This window comes from Ochlerotatus camptorhynchus, unplaced genomic scaffold, assembly GCF_037179485.1.
Source record: "Ochlerotatus camptorhynchus isolate MF236.1 unplaced genomic scaffold, CSIRO-AGI_Acam_v1.1 ptg000267l, whole genome shotgun sequence".
Taxonomy (NCBI): domain Eukaryota; kingdom Metazoa; phylum Arthropoda; class Insecta; order Diptera; family Culicidae; genus Ochlerotatus; species Ochlerotatus camptorhynchus.
Window position 1 is genome coordinate 914,127 of NW_027040757.1, and position 25,632 is coordinate 939,758.

The following is a 25,632-nucleotide window of genomic DNA, read 5'->3' on the forward strand; positions in this document are numbered from 1 at the left end:
GAGAACATCAGCGATTGTTAATCCCACCAAAGCCACGAGGAAACGATTTCCAAGTGAACAAACCGTAATTCCTTCAACAGAAATCCACCAGCCTGCATCCACTATCCGAGCTGGAGATCGATTGCGTGGCGCGGGGTTTTGATTTCAGACCACCCTCGAACCCCCGAAACCAATCAGAAAGTTTAATGACTCGAAAACCGCACATTGCATATGCTGCTGCAATGTGTGTAAGCAGTGGAATTAGACCCGCACAGAAGTACCTTCGACTCGAACCTACGAAAACCGAAAAGCAAAAAAAAAAAACAAAACCAAAGAGGAAAAAATAGAAAATTGCACGCTTTATCACCTCCTCCAGCCCTGCCATTTTCCGTGTTGCTCCTTTTTTGGTTCATTTTTGCGCTCTCTTCTGTCGAGCCCCGGCCTCAGCTGGTGGAAAATGGCCCCCAAGAAAAGCTCCAACAACCAAGCAAATCGTGGCCATTGGCTGCTACTGGCTGCTCGGTGGAGGTCTCCTCGTAGGCTTCTCGAAAAGGTTGCGGTGGCCAACAACCGCCAGCCGCGCCAGCATACTCTATGCGCTCTCCAGCAGCAGCTAAGCTAGCCTAGCTTAGCGGTGATTGACCTCCATCGGCGTCTCGGTCTGTACGTACTCAGTTTTCTTCTGCTTCGCTTATGTACACTCCTTTTCCTCTGCGCGTTCTCCAATCTTCTGGTGAGTTGTTATTTCTTTCGTTCGTTTCCATTTCTTTCGCCACTATCTATTTTCTGCTTCACTGATTTCGTCACAGTTGTTTTGTTGTCCGCCCTGTGCCCGTGTTTTTGTGAATGTGTGTGTGTGTGCCGGAGCGGGAATGAAACAAAACGCCTCACAAATTATCATTATCGGACGCGATTTTTTTTAAAGGAATTACTCATAGAACAAGCGAGGCACGAAGAAGACAAAAAAAGCACGACAACTGCCAGGGTTTTGTAATTTTCGAGTGCAGCTCGAGAAAAACATAATTGAATGGAATCGAGGAGGAACGGTGGACGACGAAGTAATAACAGATTGAAAGTGGAAAATCAAATTAATCTAACTGTATAATTGACGGAGTTTAAGCCCGCTTTATTGGACGCCCCGGTGCGGTTGATTGGGCAAGAGCGTTTTTATGGCTCGTTCACACTAAGCAGCGGGTATTGTCTCCTTCCTTTGTGGAACGAGTCGGTCGCGGTTTCGTGTTCTAATTTTGATCCATGGTGTATCGTCGTGGCTGTAATGAGCTGCGGTTTTTATGGGAAATCCGTTGATTAGCTCGGAAAGTTTTACTCTTGAGCACAGATTGGACACTTCAAGTGAAATGGGAGCAGTTACTCTCGGGGAAATTTGGGACACGTGTGCTGATTCTAGATCTTCACACACACACACACAGAAAACATAGCATTTTATCCCGTTACTCGTTCGGCGAAGATTTGGTGTTGAAATTCCACCGATTCGCCTAGGGACAGCAATTAGCATCACTCGATTGACACAACAGTCGGAAACGATACCATTATTTGTTCAAAATTTACTCAGGGTCGCCATCGTGCTGCTGCTCCATAGATTGCGAAAGAATCCTCGCCTATTTCGTCGTGGCAATTCCTGGAGCGGTTTACAGTTCATCGGAAACCTTATTCTCCACTTATAGAAGTTGTATATAGCAAGCGCTGACGACGACTTCTAGCAGCGAGTGAGTTTGCTGACGTAACCTCAAGAACTCTCCACCGAGCGGCCGTCTTGAGCTTGAGATTGAGACGAGTGAGAGCGAGAGTCGCGTGAACGCGAAACCGGCTTGCTCTCTCTCTGGGTAGTAGATATCGGTTACGGCGGCAGCACACGCGATTCGATGTTTGTGAGTGCGGTCATACACACAACTCGCGATCTGTTTTGGTTTTTCGATGTGGGAAGCGGCACTTTCCGGCTAAGAGGTGTTGGTGCGACTTTGGAGCCGGGCGATGTGTTGGTGCCCCCTCGCGCATTCGATGGATACGGTAGTGCCCTATCCTGGGAGAGCTTGGATCCCCACACACTGTATGTGGGGTTTCCTTGTGCGGCCGCCGCTTAGTGTGACTGGCATTTGAAGAGGTTTGAAATTCCTATACACTCGCTGTGTAGTACCTACTAGCGTAGTCTAGGGCGGATAGCGGTGCAGTCAGGAACTGTGTCGGGGAGTGTGGTGCGCGCACGGACGACGAAACGGTCCACAATTGCAAGCAAAGTGCTCTGTGAACAGACATCAAGTGTGCGGATGTTTTAAAATTATATGTATACAATTGGTTTTAGAGTGGATATTCTGTTTGCTTTTCCTGGTGTTCTTATTGAACGAGCTATGTATGTAGGCTGTAGAGTGTGTGCCTATGGAACTGTGTAGAGCTTACGAGCGCTCGTCAAGGACAGTAAAAGGACATCACAGGATCCCAGTATCGAATAACGGCGTACGAACGTGATCCGGAAACCTGTCAAGTGAGTCCCACACAGCCCCAGCCTTTTTTTTTTCGCAGAATCGATACTGCCAAGAGGACTACAATAAAACCAACTTAGGATATCCAATTATGGGAACACAGGTAGAAAGAATGCCAAGGATATCCACTGGCAACGGGCCGTGCCAGTAGGCGAACCCGACTTCGAGCGGATTAAAATTGATCGCTTTTATATGCCAATTTCGTCCTACTCGTCGCCGGTCTGTCGGTCGTTCGCTGCCTATACATACTTCTAAGGTTTGAAATGCTTGAAACATTAAAGCATCCTGAACTGAAAACGGGGGATAGGCAGCAGGCAGCAGCGTTAAATAAATTTATTTTATACGAGATGCTCAATCGAAACTCGCTACGTTTCGGGTGGATGCTCAACGAGTTTGTCGAGCATTTTTCGATTCCTCCTCTTCGCTCTCGACCAATGCGAGCAATGAATATATTCTCAAGGACTTCTTGCGGTTCATCATTCCATTCTTCTGTTTATGTTTCGTCTACCGAGAATTTTTCGCCGTTTGAATGATAAGGATTTTCAGCACCCAGGCACTTGCTACGAACGTACTTCGCGTGTACAGTTCGATCTGGATTTCCATCTACGGAACGGACCTTCCCAAAGCACAGTTATGCAACATTAGCGCTTCCTAATTTCCCAGCGATCGCATTGCTTGGCTGCTGCTGTGAACTCTAAATAGTTTACTGCTGCGGGAAAGGACGGATGGATGGAAGATTGCCACACACACACACACACACACACCGACCGAACAGCCGGAGCCAATTGCGGTGAGGCTGGCTGGGTGGAACCGAAGAGGAGTGGCAAAAGTTACAAACAGCTCTGGGAAACTGAAGAAACAACACAAAATGAGATTATTATTTTCTCATGATTTTTTTCACTTCTTTTCTATGTGAACATAACCTCTTCCTCCTTTCGTGCACTGCGCGCCACATGCCTTTCGCCATAGTAGTTTGCCATCTCGAACTGGCAGAGTCTGTGGCGGTGAGAAGGAAAACGATCCCGCAAAGCGAAGGAAGCAAATGAATGCCCGTCTCCTTCCTTGCGCGACTCGACTCGTTGATCATTGCTCGCGTAACTTTCCAAAAGGTCCTCAGTGGCAAATGCAAGCAAATCGGGTACAGTTCGGAATGAGGGGTGCTTGATTGTTACTTTGGACATTTGGTCTGCCTAACATGGTTGGTGTGCTCATATTCAAAAGGCGGTGTTAGGTACTCTATTCTAATGTCTGTGATAGGGAATCTAGTATCATTGCATAAGGAATGTCCCATTGCTCCTGTTGAAAAGTTACGCTAGATTTGCCTCCTTTGAAAGTTGTTTGTGGCAAATTTGTGACGGTTTTAATTCCGTTTCTGTTTTATTTTCTTGCTGCTGCTCTGTAATTGATCCTCTCGCCAGCGCAAGGCGAAGGAGCAACTGAAATCCGAATCCAACCGAGGACCATCAAATGACATTTTTGGTTTGGTATCAGTCCGACAGACAGTCGGAAATCGCGTTGATTGTTGGAAGAAGCGCTATATCGGAGAAGTCCACGCCACACCCAGTCTCGCAAAGTGCGTGGACGACGACGTGGGTATGTGTCACACTTGGAATCCACGTGTCTCTGTGTGTGCGCTGCGCACCACTAGCGAGTAGATTCACATAGAACAACTAACACATTGTCAACCGCTCGGTAATTATAGGCTGCCTCTTCCAATGAATCCAAAATAGAGTCTCTAGCGGAGAGGGGGATGGACCGAAACGGGCGGGCGCAAAGGGCGCGCTGGGTAGGGCTCGTTCTCCTACATACCAGGCGTGCAACGAAATGAAAAACTCGTAAAAAGCGCAACAGTTAGCTTTTGGATCCGGAGTTTGTTTTGTTTCCCTCCCCCTCCCCCCGCCCTTTTTGTGCTCCCAATCGTCCGCTACATGGCAGGCGAACGATAGTGTATAGTGTGCTTGTTGCTTCCCATGGCCTCATGCCCTGACTGACTGTGCGATCGCGCGGAGCCAGAGGCGGAGGGGGTTGGAACGCATTCTTTTTTTTTTCTGTTTTCATTGTTATAACAATAGGATTTTTCCTGCAGTGGTGGGGAGGGGGTTTGCAGTCACAACGCAACATGTTTTGCAAAATACACCTAGTTTCGTAGGCGACTACTTGTTGCTGGTTCGGAACTGACAGCATTTTGAGATAGCAATTCCTTGAAACGCCCCATTTCTGTCCTCTGATCATTCTCATCATGTGGGATTGATATGCTCGACTGGTCGATAGAATCTATTGTTGCGGTTGAAATGAAAAATCATGACGCAAAATTCGATGTTTTTCTATTGCTATGCCCCGCCGTGTGACAGTTTGCTATGTGGGATCTTGAGTTTTTTACTCTGAAAAAAAAAACAGAAACATCGCATAAAATTCGATGTTTTCCATAGAAATTGGTGACGTTTAAAGCACGCACACTAGCGAGTGCATCGCCGTGTAAAGTTCGACAGTGAGCGTTTATAAGGGCCTTATTGCAATGATCGATTCTCTTCATCGTCATCATTAAATTGCTACTCAGATAAACGAAACAATTTTCTGACATTTGACAGATGCAATGCTATCAAAAGCAACAGCAAACGCACCGAGAAATGTTAATGCAAGCGAGTTATTAACAAACGATCCTTGCAATTACGCCTTTATGAACGCTCACTGACGAGTTGGTAATTATTTTCCTCTGTCTAAAAAATGTAGTAAGTGAGATCTTCCAAAATGAGCTTGACAGCGATTTATTATGGTCCCAAAGCCGTATTTAGGAAGGCAAAAATGTTTGCGCCCAAACCGTCAGTTTTAGGTAAATAGTGTCTTCGGGAAAGTTTCTTCATAATTTTTGGTCGATCTTTTTATGTTAGTGAAATTAGGGTGGTTCATAAAATTTGGGAATTGAAAATATAAACTTTTTTTTATTATTTAAGATAGACAAGTGCAATGTTCTAAAAAAATGTAGAACAGTCAATTTGAAGCAACTTTGCTAAAGATATCAATTTTCTGTCTCTTAAGGTTCATGAGTTATGACTATTTTAGACTAGCAGGTTAGGGTGGCCCCCCGAAAATCGGTTTTCTTTGAACATCTTTTCATACGTTCATTTCTCGTAAAAACTTCAAGGTAGATACTTTTAGAACTTTTTTTTTCCTGAAGCATTTGAGTCATTATCTCTTTTATTGGAAAGTTATGGCTTGTTTTTGCTGAAAAATATTACTTTTTTTATTAAATAAAATGCTTTAAACAAAAAACGCCCTCGCAGTTTTTTCACCAAAAATTAAGAAAAAACGGTTTGCTCCATTTAGAGATATTGACAGTTGAAAAAACCCATTTTTTCGAAGAAAATCTCCCTCACTTTCTAATCAAAAAAGATAGTAACCTGGTTGCTTCAGCAAAAATATGCTTCATCAAAAGTTTTTACAAAAAATGAACTTTAAAAAGAGATTCAAAGAAAATTGTTTTTTTAGGGGCCACCCTAACCTGCTTGTTTAAAAAAAAATCATAACTCATGAACCATAAGCGATAGAAATTTGATGTTTTCCGCAAAGTTGCTTCCAATTGATTGTTCTTCAACATTTTAGAACATTGCACTGGTCTATCTCAAATAATAAAAAAGTTTGTATTTTCAATTCACCAATTTTATGGACCACCCTGTGTTCCAATTAGTGAATTTTCATTTAAATGTGACACATTTTGAAAATCAATTCGAAAATTCCTCGTTGTTGATCGGCCAACTTTCGAGAAAGTGTTTGCCTAAATTGATTCCTTGTCCGTCAGAAATAAGTCTGGACGAATAGCATGGTTAATTGAAAATTCTCCATCTGTCAAATTTTATTGAAAATTCACCAAATGGAACACAGCCTTAGAACGTCCCAGAGTGGGTGAAATATGCCAGTAGTTCTTCTCGAAACGCACACACTGAACAGTCTCGATGGCGACATTACAAGTACAATTACATTTGAACGTTTACAAGTCAAACGACACAAGCCAAACTTCAAATCTTATGTTCCCTACCAGAAACTCAGCCAGATTGTGGCGGCCATAAGCGATCGTAAAATATTGGATAAGAAATAACAAAACATTGCATTAAATTCCGTTTACCGTTGAGCCTGAGTTTATCACAACGTAACACATTTAGTGAACAGCTGCTTGTGAACTCGTAACTGACAACATTTCATATCTTGCAACGGCCCACAATGGAAAAAAAATCTGGTAATAGTAACCCTAAACTGATTTTCTCGTAATGCCAGGGAGGTCAAGGAATCGATTGTCCAAGGTCTCATTGGCGACAGACAACTTGAAATGCCCGTTTTGCGCCTATTTTGAGTTCGTTTTTCGGAACATAAACGTGTATAAGTGGGTTCTTCAATTTTGCAAAATTTATCGGTTTTGATATATCATCCAAGGGTCACTCAGCACATTGTGCCGAAATTAAATTCGGCACAGCTTGGGCACATCCATCGGCTCACCTTCGGCACAATCTCGTAGGCATTGGATTAATGTAGATAAAATGGGAGCACTGCTGGACAACTGTCATTGAAGTTATTCACAACATTATGTGCTGTTTGACTAACTGAGGAACTCAGATCAGCAGTTCACTTATAGATCTTAATACGAAATGTAGGTTCTAGGGAAGGCTCACGAGAAAGAGGCAGTTAATAAGACCCCTGCAATCCACACAAAACAAACTACAGAAGTCTATTCATCATCCTCTATAGTCGGTCTCCAACAATGTTCCCCACCGGTTCCAACTCTTTCCGGCTGCTTTCACATAACGAAAGGTTAGGTTTCTGGTGTGCCTTTGAGGGCATTATAAAACCCTAAAACGCATTTCGCACTCTCGCCACTTCCCGCGTCATCCTCAATCCGATTTATCCTTGCGATATCAAACCAAAACATTCAAGGTGTCAGAAATACCGGGTTGCCGGGAGTGGATGTTTTACAAACATTCGCAGCTTGCTCTACGACTGGCACAATCGGCACACTTAAGGCACACTGACAAAAAAAGATAACCCAAAACTGGTGTGCGGAGTGACCTACCACCTTGTTTCGAACGCATAGAATTTCATCTCGATTTTTAAATCAAGATTTAAATCAAAATAATAAATTGACTGTTGAGCATGAGCGTGAACATTTACGATCATACAGTTCAGTAGTTGCTACTCCGTGATTGACCAGATTTAGCGAAATTTGCACAAAGAACCATATGAATGGGGGTTGGGATTGGCAATTAGATTTGAGGTCAATAGCGGCGCCGGCCACGTCCTTACGGTCGTCGGGGAGCGAAAGGATTGTTACGACGACACCCGTTGTTACTAGACACCGAGTTTACCTCTGCATCTCCACGGTTGTCACGGGAAGGGTGAATCAGATCTGGATTTACATTGGAAAGTGATGCGATCTTTCAAAGCCTGGTAAGCAAATGACGCGACCCTCTCAACTAAGTATTGTAAAGGGGCTTGAGTTCTAACCCATAATCTTCTGCACAGTAAGCAAAAACGGTCGCTCTGAGGCCACCGGGCCCCTTACATCACAATAAGCTATCAAATTGAAATGTCTTCCGAAGCAAAATAATAACTTCACTAAACTAAGAAATTGCAGCTCGCTCCCATACAAAGTCCCACCGAGGGGTGCTAAGATGGCGATTTTTACTAATGTAATTGCACTTATTTGAAGTAGTTCCAGTGTACCAACATTTATGAAGTTTTGGAATTGGGTTCTATTTTTAATTCTGATTACGATTATGCATTTTCCTCAACACCCTTAAATAATCCAATTAGCAAATTTTCGACTTATCGCATGTCCACGCAATCAATGGATTAAAAGCATGGCTTATTTTTGCAACAGTTTGCTAGTAAAAAAACAAATCTCCTTTAATTTTGCCTATAGGATGGTGGCCCCATGCTGTCAGTAGTGGTGGTATTAAAACTGACAGCATAGTGGTCCATTGCGCTAGGCAACGTTAACTGCTGACCTCTTAAAATATCCGTTTTGCCCCAATTACCCCACTGTAGGCACTGAATACTATCCTGATGAATGTGGGCGGCTTAGTGGAATACCTGTATGAAGAGAGAGAAGGATTAGTAATTTCCATTTAATTCCACTACCTTATTTGCTTATCCTTTATAGATACGCGTATTTCGTCTACAATGTGCAGACTTATTCAGTGTCTTGTACTAATACTCGACGAGTATTAGTACAACACACTGTCAAGGATAAGCAAATAAGGTAGTGGAATAAAATGGAACTTACTAATCCTTCTCTCTTTTTTTCTCTGTCTCTCTCTCTCTCTCTCTTTTTATCCTGAATACTAATTATCTGATCGTTTTTATGCTACGCAAATGCCTATGGTTAATAAGCAGGGTTTTGACTACCTGCAAAATCAGGGAATTTTTTTCAAATTTTGGGAAATATTACTTAAACCTCTCTCATTTGAGGATGTTTGTAAATACACCCGATTCTTTCATATTACTCCTACTGTGTTGAAATGAAACCAAAATTGAATGCAAATCATTTCAAAACTGAGTTCAGAAACAAGTCATAGGAAAACATGGCACCCACAAAAAGTGTCCAAGTTCACCACAAAGCGAGGGGGACGACTCTATCTACGATGCAGGAAATGTTGTGTTTTGCTGTGGCTAGCTGCCCGTACGCTGAGTAGATGGAAATAAGATTTGAAGATTTCCTGCAAAAAGATGATGCTCGACGCAAGTAGATGCGAGATGTGAAAGAAGATTTTTCGAAGATTTATTCGCTAGTGTGAGAATTTTTTGAGCATCTAGAATTGAGATTTAGATGTGTCGCCCTTCCTCGCCACAAAGCAAGAAAATTTAAAAAAAAAGGTAAGAGGTTGTATCCAAGACTCGACCGTAGATTTGACGTAGGATTACGTGCTCGGTATCAGTAGTTGGCGACTATGTTAGGGAAACAACTATTTGCAGGCAATCGGTGATAATTTTGATCACCATTGCATTAATTCTATTAAAAATTGATAAAGTATTCATTTTAGCAGCTTCGTGGAAAAATTACCAATCGATTGACTTGTTTATAATTAAAATCTATCCGCTATTGACAGAGTTATAAGTGGTCAAAACCTGACCACTTTTCGTAACGCGGTTGATTTTGTTTTTTTTTTTTTTAAATTGCGCCTCCAATATGTTGCCGAAAGACGTAATCCCACATCATCCAGAATCGGGTGTAAATCAAACTTTAAGAGCTGTGATATCGCAGCTACGAATATCAAGCAAAACAAAAACTCACCAGCTACATTTCCAACCAAACCGTGGTGAGCTTGAGTTTCATGATTTTTGCTTTACATCCGATAGCGACCCGAAACTACCGTCACTGCTGGCAGCAGTAACTTCGTGTCTGCCATCGGCAAACAGCAAAGAGAGATAGCAAATTATACTTTCTCTTTCTAAGAAAACGAAGTGAAACGGAATTATTTTTGTGTGTCAAGTCAACTCTCAGCTTCATTTTTAAGCTGGGTTTAGACTAGGCAAGTAACGGCGCCGGTGGTGTAGTGGTAAGCGTGATTACCTCTCACCCCAGCAGGCCTGGGTTCAATCCCAGTCGGCGCCGCCGGGATGTTCTGAGGCATAACATCTCTGATCACGCCTTCCTTCGGATGGGAAGTAAAGCCGTTGGTCCCCGGTTCATGAGTTGATGGGTCGATAGGTAGGGTCCAGGTGTGGGAGCTGCCTTCCTGGCACGTCGGTAGCATTGGTGCTCAGCACGGAAAACAAGATCGACGGAAAAAACAAACCAAAGGAAAAAAAAAAAAAAAACTAGGCAAGTCAAATGATCAACTCAGTTGAATTCAATTGGCTTGAAAAGTTGAGCCTGGTTCAACTTTTTTCAATTCAAATGAGTTGATCAAGTCAGTTGAATGGCATGATTTACACGTTCAATTCGCGTTCAAGTCAGTTGAATTCAACTGACTTGCCCTGTCTAAACCCAGCTTTACATGTTGTGAATAGTCTTGTAATATCAAACGAGCTTGTATCAAGCTCAATATCAGGCATTATATTTTGATCCGAATTCACGCGTGATATTGAGAGCGTATGAGAGCGGAAAAATATAATTTGATTGATGATTATGCCAACACTGGCGACAAGAGGGTTTTGATTTGAACGCCAATAGGGCCTGCGAAACAGTTGAAAAAAATACATGCTGAAATATTCACAAAACATAGACCTCATCGATCAAAAGTAAAGCATTCCCGGAAAAGTAAATCTGATCTAAGAACTATCAATAAAGTGAAATTTCCAATGTAAGCGCGATTGCCTCTCACCCCAAAAGGCCTGATCACGTCTTTCTTCGGAAGGGAAGTAAAGCCGTTGGTCCCCGGTCTGTGAGTTGATGGGTCGATAGGTAGGTTCCCGGTGTGGGAGCTGCCTCCCTGGCGCCGGTAACTTCAGGAATCTTGGATCGAAGAACCTCGAAGTCATTATTAAACTAGCTTCCGTGCGAAGGTCTCTGGACTTTCTTGAAGGTTTCCGGAACTTCTGAAGTAATCTCACAATTTTCATGAAAATAATGGAACATCAACATTGAAGTTCACTGATCCTCCCGAATTTTTGTGATTTTAAAAGTTGTCCATACTGCTATTAAAAAAACACAGACCTTCCTTTAAAATGTTCTCATAATTTTCCAATGTTGTTTCCATAATTGTCATGAACCTCTCGGACCTTTGTTGAAGATTTCGGAATACCCTGAGTATATTAGAGCTCCTCTAAAGTTTCAGCAAATTTATTGGAATTATTTTATCTGTTGTGAAGTTCTCATAGCTTCCCGAAAGCTTTCTAAATTCTCCTGATACAAATGGAACTGGCCTGAAAACTATTAAATCCTGAAGTTCTTTGGACTTGTTAAGTTTCCAACCTGTTTCTGATGTTTCCTTAGGTTCATTGTAGTCCTCTGAACTTTTGTGAACTTCCCGGGTTCTTGAATTTTAACTCTGAACTGAATTGGAACTTACTCTTATAGATCTTTAAACCTACCCTAAATTCCAAACTTCTCTGAAGTTTCAGATCTTCTTAAAGGTTCCTGCAGTTTTCTTGAAACTAATGGAATCGCAATAACACTTTGGAAGCATCCCTGAAGTCCCGAGGAGGTTGAAAAACAAACTAGCGGGAGAAGACGGAAGAACCATTCCAGCGAAGCCAGAAGAAGGGAAGCCGAAATAACTTTCTGTTAGGAATCGGAAAATAACTTACGGAGTATGGTGGATGAAAATTTCAGGGAAAAGTTGGACGAACCTTCTACGGGAATATTAAATAAACCTCAGGATGATAAAAGATGAACATATTTGGACTAAAGAGCCTGAATTTATAAAGAGGCGACATCTTATCCATTTGACAGGTATTCTGCTCGATTGGAATGACTTTTCTTATGACTTTGACAGATAATCGATTGTTCCAATTTTGACACGTCGTCTCTTTATAAATTCAGGCTCTTTAATTTGGACGTATTTGGACTAGCAATGGGCGATCTTGGATCGAAACACAAAAGATCGATTCTTTTGGTTCGATTAATCGATTATTTGAATCGATCTCAAACATGACAAAAATCATCTGGATTGATCCTTTTCATTCGATTGCATGATTGCACACATCTGTCAAAACCAACCGGAGGCCTGTGGGATATTCATGACGAAATGGTAACGAATGTTATTAATCTACATATGTACCAACATTCACTTCTTATGACAAATTTCGGGTTAATCAGTCCGAGGGGGGCGACTCTATCTGCGATACAGGAAAGATTTTCTTTTGCTGTGGTTAGCTGCGTGCACGCTGAGTAGATAGAAAGAAGATTGATGACGATTCTGAAGATTTCCTGCAAAAAGATGAGACGCCATGCAAGTAGATGCGAAAAATGATAGAAGATTTTTCGAAGACTCATTCGCTAGTGTAATATTTTTCGAGCATCTAAAATTGAGATTTAGATGTGTCCCCCCTCGGTCAGAACTGGATCGCCATGGGGGCATATCGGCAGAATTACAAAATTTCTTGCATCAGCCTGTTTTTCCACGTTCTGTCGATCTTCTACGATGATGGGAGAAAATCCGTAGCCCCATTTTCCGTACTAATTCCATCATGACAAGATTTGCATACAAAGAAACCATGGAGGAGGTTATGCTCCCTTATGTAGAAGAGAACGTGCTATATGGCATTTTCAGCCAGACAACGATCCGAAACACACTTCTAAGTATGTAAAGGAATGGTTTCATGCAAACAAAGTGTCGGTTATTTCATGGCCTAGCCACTCTTCTGACATCAACCCCATCGAATATTTATGGAACGAGCTTAAAAGAAAGTTATCTTGTCAAGCATTTTCAAATAAGGATTAACTATGGACCACAGTTCAAAAAGAGTGGTATGCTACATCAAAGGAAACTTGTCAGTGCTTGGTTGAGTCAATGCCAAGAAGATTGAACAAGGTTCTACTTAACAATGAAGGGCACAGCGGTTACTTAGCGTCGTACCAACTTTCCTATGATCCGTTATATTTGAAACATGTTTGTGCCATTTTGAAAAATGAATCGATTCACTAAGATCGATTCTTGCCTCAAGATCGCCCAATGCTAATTTGGACACCGATTCCCAGGAATTACCGAAGTGAGCAATCGAGCTATTCAGGGGAAACATGTCAGATGGGTATAACTCGAAATGAAAGCAATGACTTTGAACGTCGATTTCTCTTGAATGACCACACACCCACGGAATCTGACGACACCAGCTCATAGGACAAACATTTCTCTGTCAGATGATTTAGTTAGTTTGAGTAGGTGTGTTGTCATTCGTAAGAAACCGACGGTCCAAGTCATTGTTTACGTTTCGAGTTAGACCCTTCTGACATGTTTCCCCTGTATTGTTCGATTTCTAGGTAGCCAAAAAGGTGAGGAAATCGAAGCAGGCTCAAAAAAATTGAGACATACAAAAACGATAACTGGGTACTGCAGACACACTCAATGTGCTTGTCACTTAAGAGTCAGTCAGAACTGTCAAATGGGAGCCAAACATTCAGAAGCAACAAATTCATTTACTGTTCTTACCTCTCGTCAAGCATTGCAATCTCAAAAAAAATTATTCATACTTTTTCATAACACATTCTTAATTGTAACCTCAAAGACCAAAACCAACAGACTCAATGATGAAAGTATAAAAACCAGCATAGTTTGTATGACTCAGCTGAGTTTTCAATTGCAGTAAAACATACTTTGGCGAAACATGTATGTAAACAAGCTTTGATAGAGTCATGGGAGCTCGAGCACTCCTGGCTTAGAGCTTTTGGCGGGAATCAACTGAGAAAGAACAAAACAATTTTAAACTTGAACAAATTTTCAAGCAGTTTTCCATTGGCTTGCAAAATGAAATCGATTTACTCCGCAGTCTCACAATAGTTTTCTCTGACAGTTCAGCACGGACAGGCAATAATTATTTTGATTATTAAAAAAATCTCAAAAATCGATTTTCTGAGAAACCAATCTGTACATCGGAATAAATACCGTTCCTATTCAAATTTCGGACACTTTCATTTTTAATTAAATATTACATCCAGTTAGAAACAAAGTAATAATGTTAGATGATCGTTGAGGGCACTAGTCAAAAAAATTTAAAATTTACAAGACATGTGGATCATATTCGACCGAGATAATCAACTTTTAAAAGTGTCCGAAATTCGAGTTTAAGTGTCCGAAATTTGAATCGGCACGGTACCGATAAATCGGTATATCTGGCAACGCTGCATCCCACTTCCAACACTTTCGAATACATACAGTCACGTGGGATCCCTTGTTTTCCATTCATCTGTTGTGGTTCCATCAAAACCAACCACATCACAAAAAACATCGCCCCCAAATTCGATGTTTTCCCTTTGGTGAACCGGTTTGAACCCGTTTTCCAAGCCAAAACGCCCTTCGGTGCTGTCCCGGTCTATTCGGGTGGTGCCATCCCTTTTCCCATTTTTATCTCTTCGACAACCACATGTAGCAACGCTTTGATGCTGCTGCTGCTGCCGCTGCTTCGCTGAGTGCCGTGAACACAGAGGAACCGAGCGCGATAGGATAGAATGTTATTTTCCACACATTTTTTTTATCGTTTCTGTGCGCTCATTTTGTCCTCTCAGCCCCCCCATCCCCACAACATGCCAATCCTTCCCGTCCGCCGCGCGCGCGCGGGTAAATAGCAAAGGCAATATAGATAGGCAGTTTCACTCTGAAAAGTCTCACGCTCACTCCTTATGCTTCATCATCGTGGTAGATGGAGGCATTAGAGAGGAGGTTTCATGGTGATTTTGCTCCAGCAGCGGCGCAGCATCTCTTAGCCGCCCGGTGGTGCGCGCTCTATACATGCCCGAGCGGATTGCCACGAAGTCAAAACCGACGAGGACGAGCAAACTAGCGAGGAATAAAAATGGCATTCAGTGTTGGCGGCAGGAGCAGCACGGCAGCAAAGTAGGCCTAGGCCAGAAGGGGCGGGGATAGGCGTAGCGAAGAAAGGCAGGCAACAGGAAAGCGGGAAATAAATATGGCGAATTGCTGCTCTCTAGCCTGTAGTGCGCACGGACTACGGAGTGTTCTGACGGGTTTTTTTTTGCGATGGTATGTGTGCGAACGGATTCTCTACGAGATGGGATTTTTTAGGGACGTGGCTAACTCCCGTGCAAGAAGATCCGCTTGAGGGTACCTACGACGATCCTAACCAGTTGCTCGCCTACTGCGCAGGTACCGTAACCAAGGGACGAATCAACATCTTGTATCCGCTTGTACGGGAAAACAATGGATTATTCACGTAACACAATAAGGAGGGTGCGAACTCTCGGCGGCACAAAAGGGGTGCATGTTTTCCCATCATCATTGCCACCGTGGTGGAATTCATTCGAAAAGCTGGGCATGCTCCACTCCACACAGCCTCGCAATCAGAACATCGGGCGCCGAAAAGGGGGGAACCGAGGAGGGGGCAGCAGCACGGTTGGTTGGATGCGCAATTGCCGCCGTACTGCGAGTCTGCTTTACGACCGGACTGGACCGCATCAGCTTCTTCCTGTCTTTTGTATTTTTCCTGCGCCCATAAATAGAGAAAAAAAAACGGGCAAACGGTGCTTGGAATGTGTTGGTGTGCTGTAGCGAGCCAATATCCGCCATTAGGGAAAACGGCACGGCGGCGGTTCGTCACATGGAATATGGCGAGAAGCTAGGAATAATGGGGACAACTCGTGTAGTTTGGGTGTTCGGTGGAGGGGAGGGGGGGGGGGGTTCAACAGGGAACGGCTATAATTAAATGTAGCATTTCCGGAAGTTGGTTCATCGCGTTGTCTCTGTTGCTCTACGACGGGATGGGGGAACGGACGAGGGGTCGGACGGACGTCAGACGCGTATCTCGCGGCCTGATCGTCGTCTTCCGCTGCTGCCATTGCCAGATGATGGTGGAAATCTATGTCTGTATATAGAGATAGGAGCGTGAGGAACGCGATGCCCGTTGCCGCCGCCCCTGCCGCCATCCACCACGAATGTTTGTGTGCAGTCAACCTCGGCTCTCTGACACTGGGGGCCTACACCATTGATGAGACTTGCACTCTGTGTGATGTATTCAGATGTTATCGGTCTTCTTTCTATGACAGCGCTAGATTTTCATCCATCTTTTTTTTTTGTTTGCTGTCGCGCTTGCTACTGTATATTTAGGTCACAAGCTCAGTCGCGGAGGATACTTCGTTGGTTTCTTTCTGTGATGAAGCGCGCTTTGCAGCAAAGCAGATTCCGATTAAGAATTTCCTTTCTTGTGGCCGAAAAACATCGAATACAGTGTTCCTAATCATAAGGGCCTAACGGCGATGATTTAATTTTTCGATGTTTTTTAATTCACTGATTTAGACGCTTGTATTGGTTAGCTAAAGTAATAACAAACGCAACGAGAAATGTTAATCCAGCCGACTTATCAACAAAAGAGAAAATCTTTGAAAAGAATCGATTCAAGAAACGAGTTACATTCTTCAATCAAATCAAATTTGCAGAATCCCCGAATCCAGGAAAAAGCAATAATTGCCATTTGTTATGAAACCCTCCCGACCGATTACTTGTCAGCCTACGCCCGCATCCGCTTCGCGCTGGAAACCACAAAACTACTGTATGTCCATTTTAGAAAAACCTCCTGTATGAATAGCAATTACCCCCCGCGACTGACTCGCGCGCGCTGTATAGAATGAATAAAAAAAAACCCTAACGCAAACGGAGAACAATACAACAAGAAGAGAAAAAAAAGTGCACATGGAAATAGTTCTCCTGCACTGTTGTGCACTGGCACTGCACTGCCAACGTATTGTGCGGAAACATCCCCAAACCATGTGCGGGCGCACATACACCGCGAGCGGGAATAATCGCTCGTCGGAAACCACCCACCTTCCCACGACAACAAACGCAACACCCAGAGACAACCGCACACACTTCTCGCCGCGCATACTATGATGTAACTGTAAAGAAGCAGCATCATCATCATCATCACCACCATGACTTCCGTAGATGCGAGCGAACAGTGCGAACTAGCCTACTGTGCTTCCACCTTCATCAGCCTCCGGCTCGCACGCCGCCACCGCCACACATTCAAATTACGTCATTAATTTAGTGTTTTATTTTAATGGAGTCTCTCGACTCGACGCTTATCGCGCGCTCACTTGCTGTACTGTGTGTGTGTGTGGGAAGGGAGCGACGCCACCGCCACACCGCCGATATGTGAAAAACGGGGCAAAGCAAAGTGGACGAAAATAAATAAACCTCTGAATTTGCGGTGGCAACCCCCGACGAGAAGCTCTGTTCAGGTTTTGCATCTTTAACAACTGGTAATCTTGCGAGGCGTGATAAATATGCAGTCAGTTTGACAGGTTGACAGCTTGAAGGTCATGATCGGGTCCGGTTAACATGAATTCGATGTTTTTTTTTGCATCGCGCTTGCGGAAAATCTCCTATGTGGGGTTTTGCTGTCAGTTGGTTGACAGCATAGTTGTTGCGAAAGTATTGGGCGCCCTCGCGGCGATCGTAATTACCCAATCATCCAAAAAATTAAACAAATAGAAATGAAGCAACGCCAACTGCTGGCCGCGCTCGTTGCTCGTTGCTTGTTGCTCTCCATCATAAATGCTAAATAGCTTCGGCGATGAGCTCTCTTGAGCCGGTTTCCAGTTGGAATTGTTTGTTCAGTTACGCCGTGAGATGGCAGTGAGGATTGCGGTGACGACGACGACGACGACCGATGATGCCACCGCCGTCGTCTATTTATCACCTTTGAAGTTTTTTTTTCGGAGATTTTTGGACGTTTGTCATCCTTTCACGTACAGGGACAATCGATAGAAGCCAAAGGAGCAGTTCCATGCCAAGTGACAAATCGATTTTATTTTTCGCTCGCCGAATTCTATGCAACTTCGCCTAATTGTTCGCTAGGGGCAATGAATGAAGTTTGTGACTGGAATTGTGTTGGTGGCGGTTTTAGATGCTGCCAACGATGAAAGTTTCAGTGGATTTCGATGGAGGTTTCTGGTGTTGTCAATCAAAATTCCAGTGGATTTCGACGGAAATTGCTGGCGGTCTCGTCGGAGGAGGTTCCGCACGATTTTGGTGGAGATTTCAGATGCTGTCAACGGATGTTCCAATGGATTTCAATGGATTTTTCTCAAGTTTTCGACGAAGGATGCTCCACTAGATTTCGGGGAAAATTCTAGATAAAGCTAACGAAGGTTCCTGTGAATTTTCTCAATCTCCCGGCGGAGGAGGTTCCGCACGATTTCGGTGAAGATTTTATATGCTGCCATCGGATGTTCCCGTGGATTTCGGTGGAGGAGGTTCCGCACGATTTCGGTGAAGATTTTAGATGAAGCCAACGAAATTTCCTGGGTATTTTGACGTAGAGTTTTCTCAAGCTGTTGGCGGAGGAGGTTCCACACGATTTCGGTGGAGATTTTAGATGGTGCCATCGGAAGTTCCACTCTATTTCGAGGGAGTTTTCTGCCATTCTCGATGGAGATGGTGATTCCAGTAGAGAGATTTCTGATGCTGCCAATCAAAATTCCAGTAGATTTCGCCGCAGATCGCTCACAGTCTCTTTGGAGGAGGTTCCACACGATTTTGGTGATGATTTCTGAAGCTGTCAATCAAAATTCCACTGGATTTCTACAGAGATTGTTGACGTTCTCGTCGGAGGAGGTTTCTCACGATTTTGGTGGCGATTTAAGATGCTGTCAACGGATGTTCCAATGGATTTCGACGAAGGATGCTCCACACGATTTCGGTGAAAATTCTAAATAAAGCTAACGAAGGTTCCTGTGCATTTTATAGTAGTTTTCTCAAGCTCTCGGCGGAGGAGGTTCCGCACGATTTCGGTGAAGATTTTAGTCGCTGCCATCGGATGTTCCCGTGGATTTCGACGGAGGAGGTTCCTCATGATTTCGGTGGTGATTTTAGATGCTGCCATCGAAAGTTGCAGTGGATTTTGAGAGAGGTTTGCTAACATTCTCGATGGAGGTGGTTCCTATGGAGAGATTTCTGATGCTGTTCGACGGAGATAGTTGACGGTCTCGCCGGAGTAGGTTCAACACGATTTTGGTGGTGATTTCAGATGCTGTCAACTAATGTATCAGTGGATTTCGACGGGGAGGCTCCACACGATTTCGCTGAAGATTTTAGATGAAGCCAACGAAAGTTCCTGGGGCTTTTGACGTAGTTTTCTCAAGCTCTTGGTGGAGGAGGTTCCGCACGATTTCGGTGGCGATTTTAGATGCTGCCATCGGATGTTCCACTCTATTTCGAGGGAGTTTTCTGCCATTCTCGATGGAGGTGGTGGTTCCAGTAGAGAGATTTCTTGTCTCGTCGGAGGAGGTTCCGCACGATTTTGGTGGAGATTGCAGATGCGGATGTTCCAATGGATTTCGACGGATTTTTCTTAAGTTTTCGACGGATGAGGCTCCACACGATTTCGGTAAAGATTTTAGATGAAGCCAACGAAAGTTCCTGGGGATTTTGACGCAGTTTTCTCAAGCTCTCGGCGGAAGTGGTTCCGCATGATCTCGGTGGCGGTTTTAGATGCTGCCATCGAAAGTTTCAGTGGATTTCGACGGAGTTTACTAAAGTTTTCGGCGGAGAAGGTTCCACACGATGCCGGTGGAGATTTCGAATGCTGCCATCGGAAGTACTCAATTCTCGATTACGTTTTCAAAGCGACGTACCTGGTTTTGTGAAACATCCCACTCCCACGTAAACTAACACCAAAATCAGAAAGAATCCTCCAACAAGATCGTGATAGTAGTTTGCGATGGAGTGCTCAGAGTTTCCATAAATTCTTGGTTTACAAAAAAAAAAACATATACGCCCCTATGAGGTGAACCAGCCAGTAGCTGAAGCCTCTATCAGCGGGGCCACTGAATCGGGAAAAAGCGATCATTATAATAATTTGTTTACCAATTTAAATCTTAATTTATTTTTAAAATTTATCTAGGTCTTGAATATTTGAAATTTTTCAAATGTTCAAGATCCAGATTATTTTTTGGAGTGACTGAATTTTTAAACGTTTCGCCAAATCAGAGATCTCAAGTTTTTTCGGAGTTTCAGGCTATGAAAATTAGGATTCTTGAGGTAATTGAATCTTGAAAAATTAATTCTATGTCTAGGATCTCATTTTTGAAGTCCGAGATTAGCAACTTTTTCAAAGTTTGAGATTTTATTAATTTTTCAATATTTTACTAAGCTCCAGAATTCTGAAAATTTTGTAAAGCTCGAAATCTTTTCTTCTTCTTCTTATTCGCATTTCAAGCTTATTGCATATCGCATAGTAGCTTATTGCGTGCTCTCAACTTAGTGTTCTAGATGCACTTCCACAGTTATTAATTGAGAGCTTTCGATGCCTGTACCATTGTTGCATTGGTATAATTGTTTGCCATGTTCAATCATACTTCTATGCCCTGGGAAGTCGAGACATTTTCCAACCTGAAAAATTCCTAGACCGAACCGGGAATCGAACCCAGCCACCTTCAGCATGGTCTTGCTTTGTAGCTGCGTCTTTACCGACTGAGCTAAGAGAGGTCCCTTCTTCTGGGTTCAAATGGTTCTAAAACCTGCAATAGAAGTCATGAGGATTGAGAATCTTAAAAATGTTCCTTAGTTCATAAAATCGGAGATCTTGAAAAATAAATCCATAGTTCACAAATTTTAAAAATGTTAATTTATAAAATCTTGAAAATGTTCCTCCAAAAGCCGAAATGATTTTCCATCCTCTAGATCTCGACACTATTCTGTTTTCGTAAAATTTTGATGTTTATGTAAATTGTCCAGGATTGTAAAACAATTCAAGCTGAACATTGCATTAGGTCCTAAGTAACACTGATCGATTCTCTTCGTCGACTTTCTCTTTCTTTAATAACTTGATCACAGAACCGTTTTTTGATGTGTTTGTCATATTAGATGCTAGATAAAAGCATCTTTTATCGATCTGTGTGCTGAAAATACCTGGGAATGGCTTTCCATGGCCGTGGGGATGCAAAGAGAAAGTCGACGAAGAGAATCTGTCAATGTTACTTAGGACCTAATGCAATGTTCAGCTTGAATTATTCAAAGAAATATTCAAATCTTCCTCTTAAAAACCACGAATAAAGAGAGAAAAAGCGTCTCTTTGAAGACGCAATCAAGAATTAAATCGATCAATTTGAAAAATCTAGTTGCGACATTTACATCCGAGGGGGAAGACAGTGAAGAATTCAAAGCAGAGTAACTCTGAGGAGCTCTCGTGCTCTCCGATGAACGATTTTATTAGAGAGGGTCTAGTATAAGAGAGGAGTGGAATGACTGGTTTTGAGCCAATCGAGCAGCGCCTATCTTGATTGCATTGGCAGTGTTGCTAGAAAGTACCTAGGCATAGGCTGCCAAGGCAGTTTGTTTTAAAGCCGCTTCACTCTTGTGAAGTGTAACGGTGTAGTTCATCTGAAAACCTGCTAGCAAACCACACAACACGCAAAAACGTTGTTGTTCAGATACAAAATAAATGGAGCTTGAGGGGGTGTGTCTGTGGATGTATTCTACTGTTCTAGCAACAGAGACTCTCGCCCGTGAGTCCACAGTGACTTCCATAAAAAATCAAAAACTACAATTAACTGGTAGAAAACAAGATCATTTCCTGATTATCCATTCCTTTTTATCTGTTCAACAACTTTGAAAACGTAATTTAGAGCCATAGCATTCAAATCGGCCCTAAAATACATGAGGTCTTCTATTCTCGCAGATGTGTATCGATTTAAATCAAACTATAATTTTATTTGTTTAGGTGTTGACAGTTGTTGAATAGGAAGATTGAGGTTAGGGCGACGCCACTTCATCCATTGCTTTCCTTCTTTTATTGTTGTCGAACTGACATGCTGGGTCAGATTCCAATGCTATATGCCCTACTAATTCTGTTTTCGTCGCAAACCAGAGTAACTCTGAGCAACTCTTTGTAAAAGCGGTACTCATATGAAAGTCGTCTTCCCCCTCGTTTACACCCGTTTAGACTCGTTAGAAATAAGGATTATCACAGTTGAATTTCGCAGTTAATTTCGCTAAATCAAATTGATGCAAGCAAGGTTCATATTTTGACAGTTAAGTGAGAAAACAGTTACCTTGTTGCGCGACAAATTGTCACTGTGCTCGGCTGCTTGTTTGTCACTAGAGCAAAATGGAAAATTTGTTGAGTTAAACAGAAATTTCATTGTATTTACTTCGATTTAGACCAATTTTGAAGTGCCCATTGTTTCTATTTCAGAAAAGTTAGCATTTGTGATAATCTTTCAAATAAACATAAGTGTTGTTGTTATTGAAGCTATTAACAGTTTCGAATATGTGATTTTTTTCAGTGTTTATTTTTTTATGAAAAGGCAAACCACTTCAAGCATAACTTTTCAAAAGGACGTATGTAACATTGGATAGGAAATTAGAAACATTGGATAGCAATGTCTATATGAGATTAGTAAATGCTATTTAAAAGTTAATGCTATTTTTTTAAATCTGTTTGTGCTATTAGTTGGATAAAGGGATTGCGTTTAAGAGAATTGTGAAAAATGTCGAGTTTTGCAAACACGGACAAGATTTTTGATAAAACAAAATCATACACCTTTTACTTTTGTACTACTCACATACACCCTGATTGATTCGTCGGTATCACACCTTGATTGTTACATACACCCTGCATGATTCGTCTATTTGACAGAAGGGTTTTCACATACGTCAAATCAGATACACCGGTTTTTGTTTTGTTGTGAAGATACGTCGGCAGCTCGAAAAGCATTGAGGAATTGTCGGTTGGTTGGTTTATTTACATAACTACCCAGAGTTGTGAAATAATCGATGTGAAAAGCGGATATGAGAGGTTCATCGCATTATCTGCTGTCAGATGTTATACGTTTTGCGTTTTTCATATTAAGAAAGCGCTGGTTAGATTGGCATGTGAAGTTCAGTATTAAAGTAAAGATTAAAGTGCAATTGTATTAGAATACCTTTGAAATAATAAACATGTTGCTCAAGGAAATACAAAAACAAACATATCATAACTTTTTTTTTAGCAGGATTCAAACAGAGACTTCATCGTAATCGGATGTAATCCTACATGATTAAACCCACAACCAGTATCGGGTTGCCACGAAGCATCATCATTATCTGGGACAGAATTGCTTTGTGACATCTCTGGCCGTTTGATTCCTTTCGTTGGTAGTATTTCTGTGCTCGAGTGAAACGTTATACAAAAAAATCACTACTAGAACTACTAAAAGAACTGAAGCTGAATATAGTTTGACACCTGCTGGGAATGTAGAAAAAAAGAGTGCTTGAATGTTACCAGGCAGAATGTTATTGAGTGAATGTTTTGATCACAAGGTTAATCACAGACAAACAAAAGATAATGTTTTCAAAACTCTAATCAAGATTCAACAAAGTAAAGCAATCAGGAATTTTGCGTGAATCTGAATACGGGTTTCAAAAGCACTCGCCATCAGTTTGTAAAGCGGCTCGGATATCATCAACCAATTGTCGTAAAGCGTTGTCATTATTCTGAAGAGGAGAAGCATCATCGTGCACGTTTAGATCTAGGCTTGGAGGCAATCCTTCTTGCGGAACTGTTTCCACTTCTTCGAAATATCCCACGCTTTAATCACAAACGAAGTGACAGACGGAGCGGCTCGAAAACTTTGGTGACTAACCTGCTATTGCAATTTTTCAGTGTAACACATGGCAACACCACTACTACTGGATTGTACCACATGGCAACATACTGGATTGAACTAGCATTTTCACCAAAAGTACTAGAATGTTTTGGTTCTATCTCTTTCACTCTACTCAAAACTGAAATGCATAAAAAAATGACAAAATGATACGCACTCTTTGCACACTGTCAAAGAATCATTGTACACAAAATCAACTTTGTGCAAAACCAAAACAAAAATACTATCCCATCTGGTGGATGATGACACAAGCTTCTAAGAAAATTCTATTACAGCGAACCACATTATTTTAATTCATTTCTTCGCCAATTAGTCGTCTGTCACTTCGTTTGTGCTTTAATAAAACATACCTAGCAGTAGCTGAATACCGTTGAAATCCATTTTGTATCTACTTAGAAACAACTTGACGTATCTGCTGATTTATAGTGGTTGCTTTGTTTTTTCACATACGACGCTTCACTGTGAGCGTATCTGCAGTTTTTGTGTTATCAACAAATTTTAGCAGTTAAGTCATGTTGACAATAAAAGGGTGTATCAACACCATTTTAAAAACAATGAAAGAAGGTCACATAGGGCGTTCATTAAATATATTTTCTATAATGCATTACAATTTCAAACCTTGTTTTTCATTAACTCGTAGGAAAAGCATGTATTTTATGTTCGGTTAGATGCAAAATATCGATTTGTTTATTTTTGCGACTTACGTCCTTTTGAAAAGTTATGCTTGACTTTCCTACAGCTTTGTCTGCAGACGTCATTTCGATTCGATAAGCCGTTTCGTGCTATGATTTGTTGAAAAATATCGCATACGTGAGACAAAATAGGCGGCAGTCAATTGGCCGAATTCCGGCGCAAACTTGACCAACTTACCTCTAGCGAACAATCATGCCGAAATGCCATGAAATTCTGAGAAATGAAATCTAAAATTCGTTTAATTTTTCGCTACTTGGCCTGGAATTGCTCAAAGGGAGAACAACACCGAAAACCGGAATTTGCTCTTGACTAAATATTTACCCAACACTGGTCGTTGGCAGTAGAGTGGTCGCTAAATGTATTCGATGCTACTACCCTCGAGAGGAGTTGCGTTGTCAAGGCTAAAGAAGGGTGTCGCCAGCAAGTGAATTATTGTGAGTTTGTTAAGGCAGCATTTATCTTCCAAACTGTAATCACTATCATCAATTGAATTTTTCGTGGGGGTAAAGAGCACCGATGGCTTACAGTCGCACTCGAGGTCACTTATCTCATTCGAAGCTCTGACCCGTAGTGCGCGTGGTCGTTTATGGTCCTTCTCGAGCGAACTCGAACCTTTTGCATATCATTAGAATACAGCGTGGCGTCGAGTCCTACGGTGACGCTAGAATGGTGCGGCAGTTGAAGATAACAAGTGGGTGTATTCCCCGTGCTCGCAGTGCTTCGAGTATTGGTGGATTTGGTCGTATGCGGCCCAAGACTGGTTTGGCGGCGAAGGGAATTTTCAAGCGTCCATTGATCGATCGTAGGATGATTCCAACTTAGGGGTGCTGCGGCGGAATTGCGCAACCATCCAGCAAAACAACTAATACTGTGTCTTTTCTCTCGCTTCCATTCGCAGGACCGAACCCAGTTCGGATTTTGGTGAAGAACAACGCAAAAACCTTGGAAAAAAAACAAACATTCAACGTCATTCAAGGCGTCATCGCGGAACGTGTGATTCACGAACGTACTATTATCTCATACAGTAATCAACACTAGGTCATTAGCGCACCATGTCGTCCCAAAGATTCTGCCTCCGGTGGAACAACCACCAGACTAACCTGCTATCGGTATTCGATCAGCTACTACATGCGGAAACGTTCACCGATGTCACCCTGGCCGTCGAAGGACAGTCCCTGAAAGCACACAAGGTAAGTCTCAAACTGCCCCTTTTCAAAA

At 42.3% G+C, this 25,632-nt stretch overlaps 1 protein-coding gene across 3 annotated transcripts in view; it reads left to right on the forward strand.

Moving 5' to 3' along the window:
- The window catches only part of ttk (zinc finger and BTB domain-containing protein ttk), a 79,973-nt gene that overhangs the window by 10,838 nt on the left and 43,503 nt on the right, over window positions 1-25,632 (forward strand). For 2 of the 3 annotated variants that reach the window (XM_065227184.1, XM_065227182.1), the window contains exon 2: window positions 25,313-25,604. In XM_065227184.1, the coding sequence (XP_065083256.1) occupies window positions 25,467-25,604 (138 nt within the window). In that variant the 5' untranslated portion in view covers window positions 25,313-25,466. Of the gene's footprint in view, window positions 1-2,000; window positions 2,480-25,312; window positions 25,605-25,632 lie in introns of those variants that run through there. The other variant, XM_065227183.1, reaches the window with a different exon arrangement.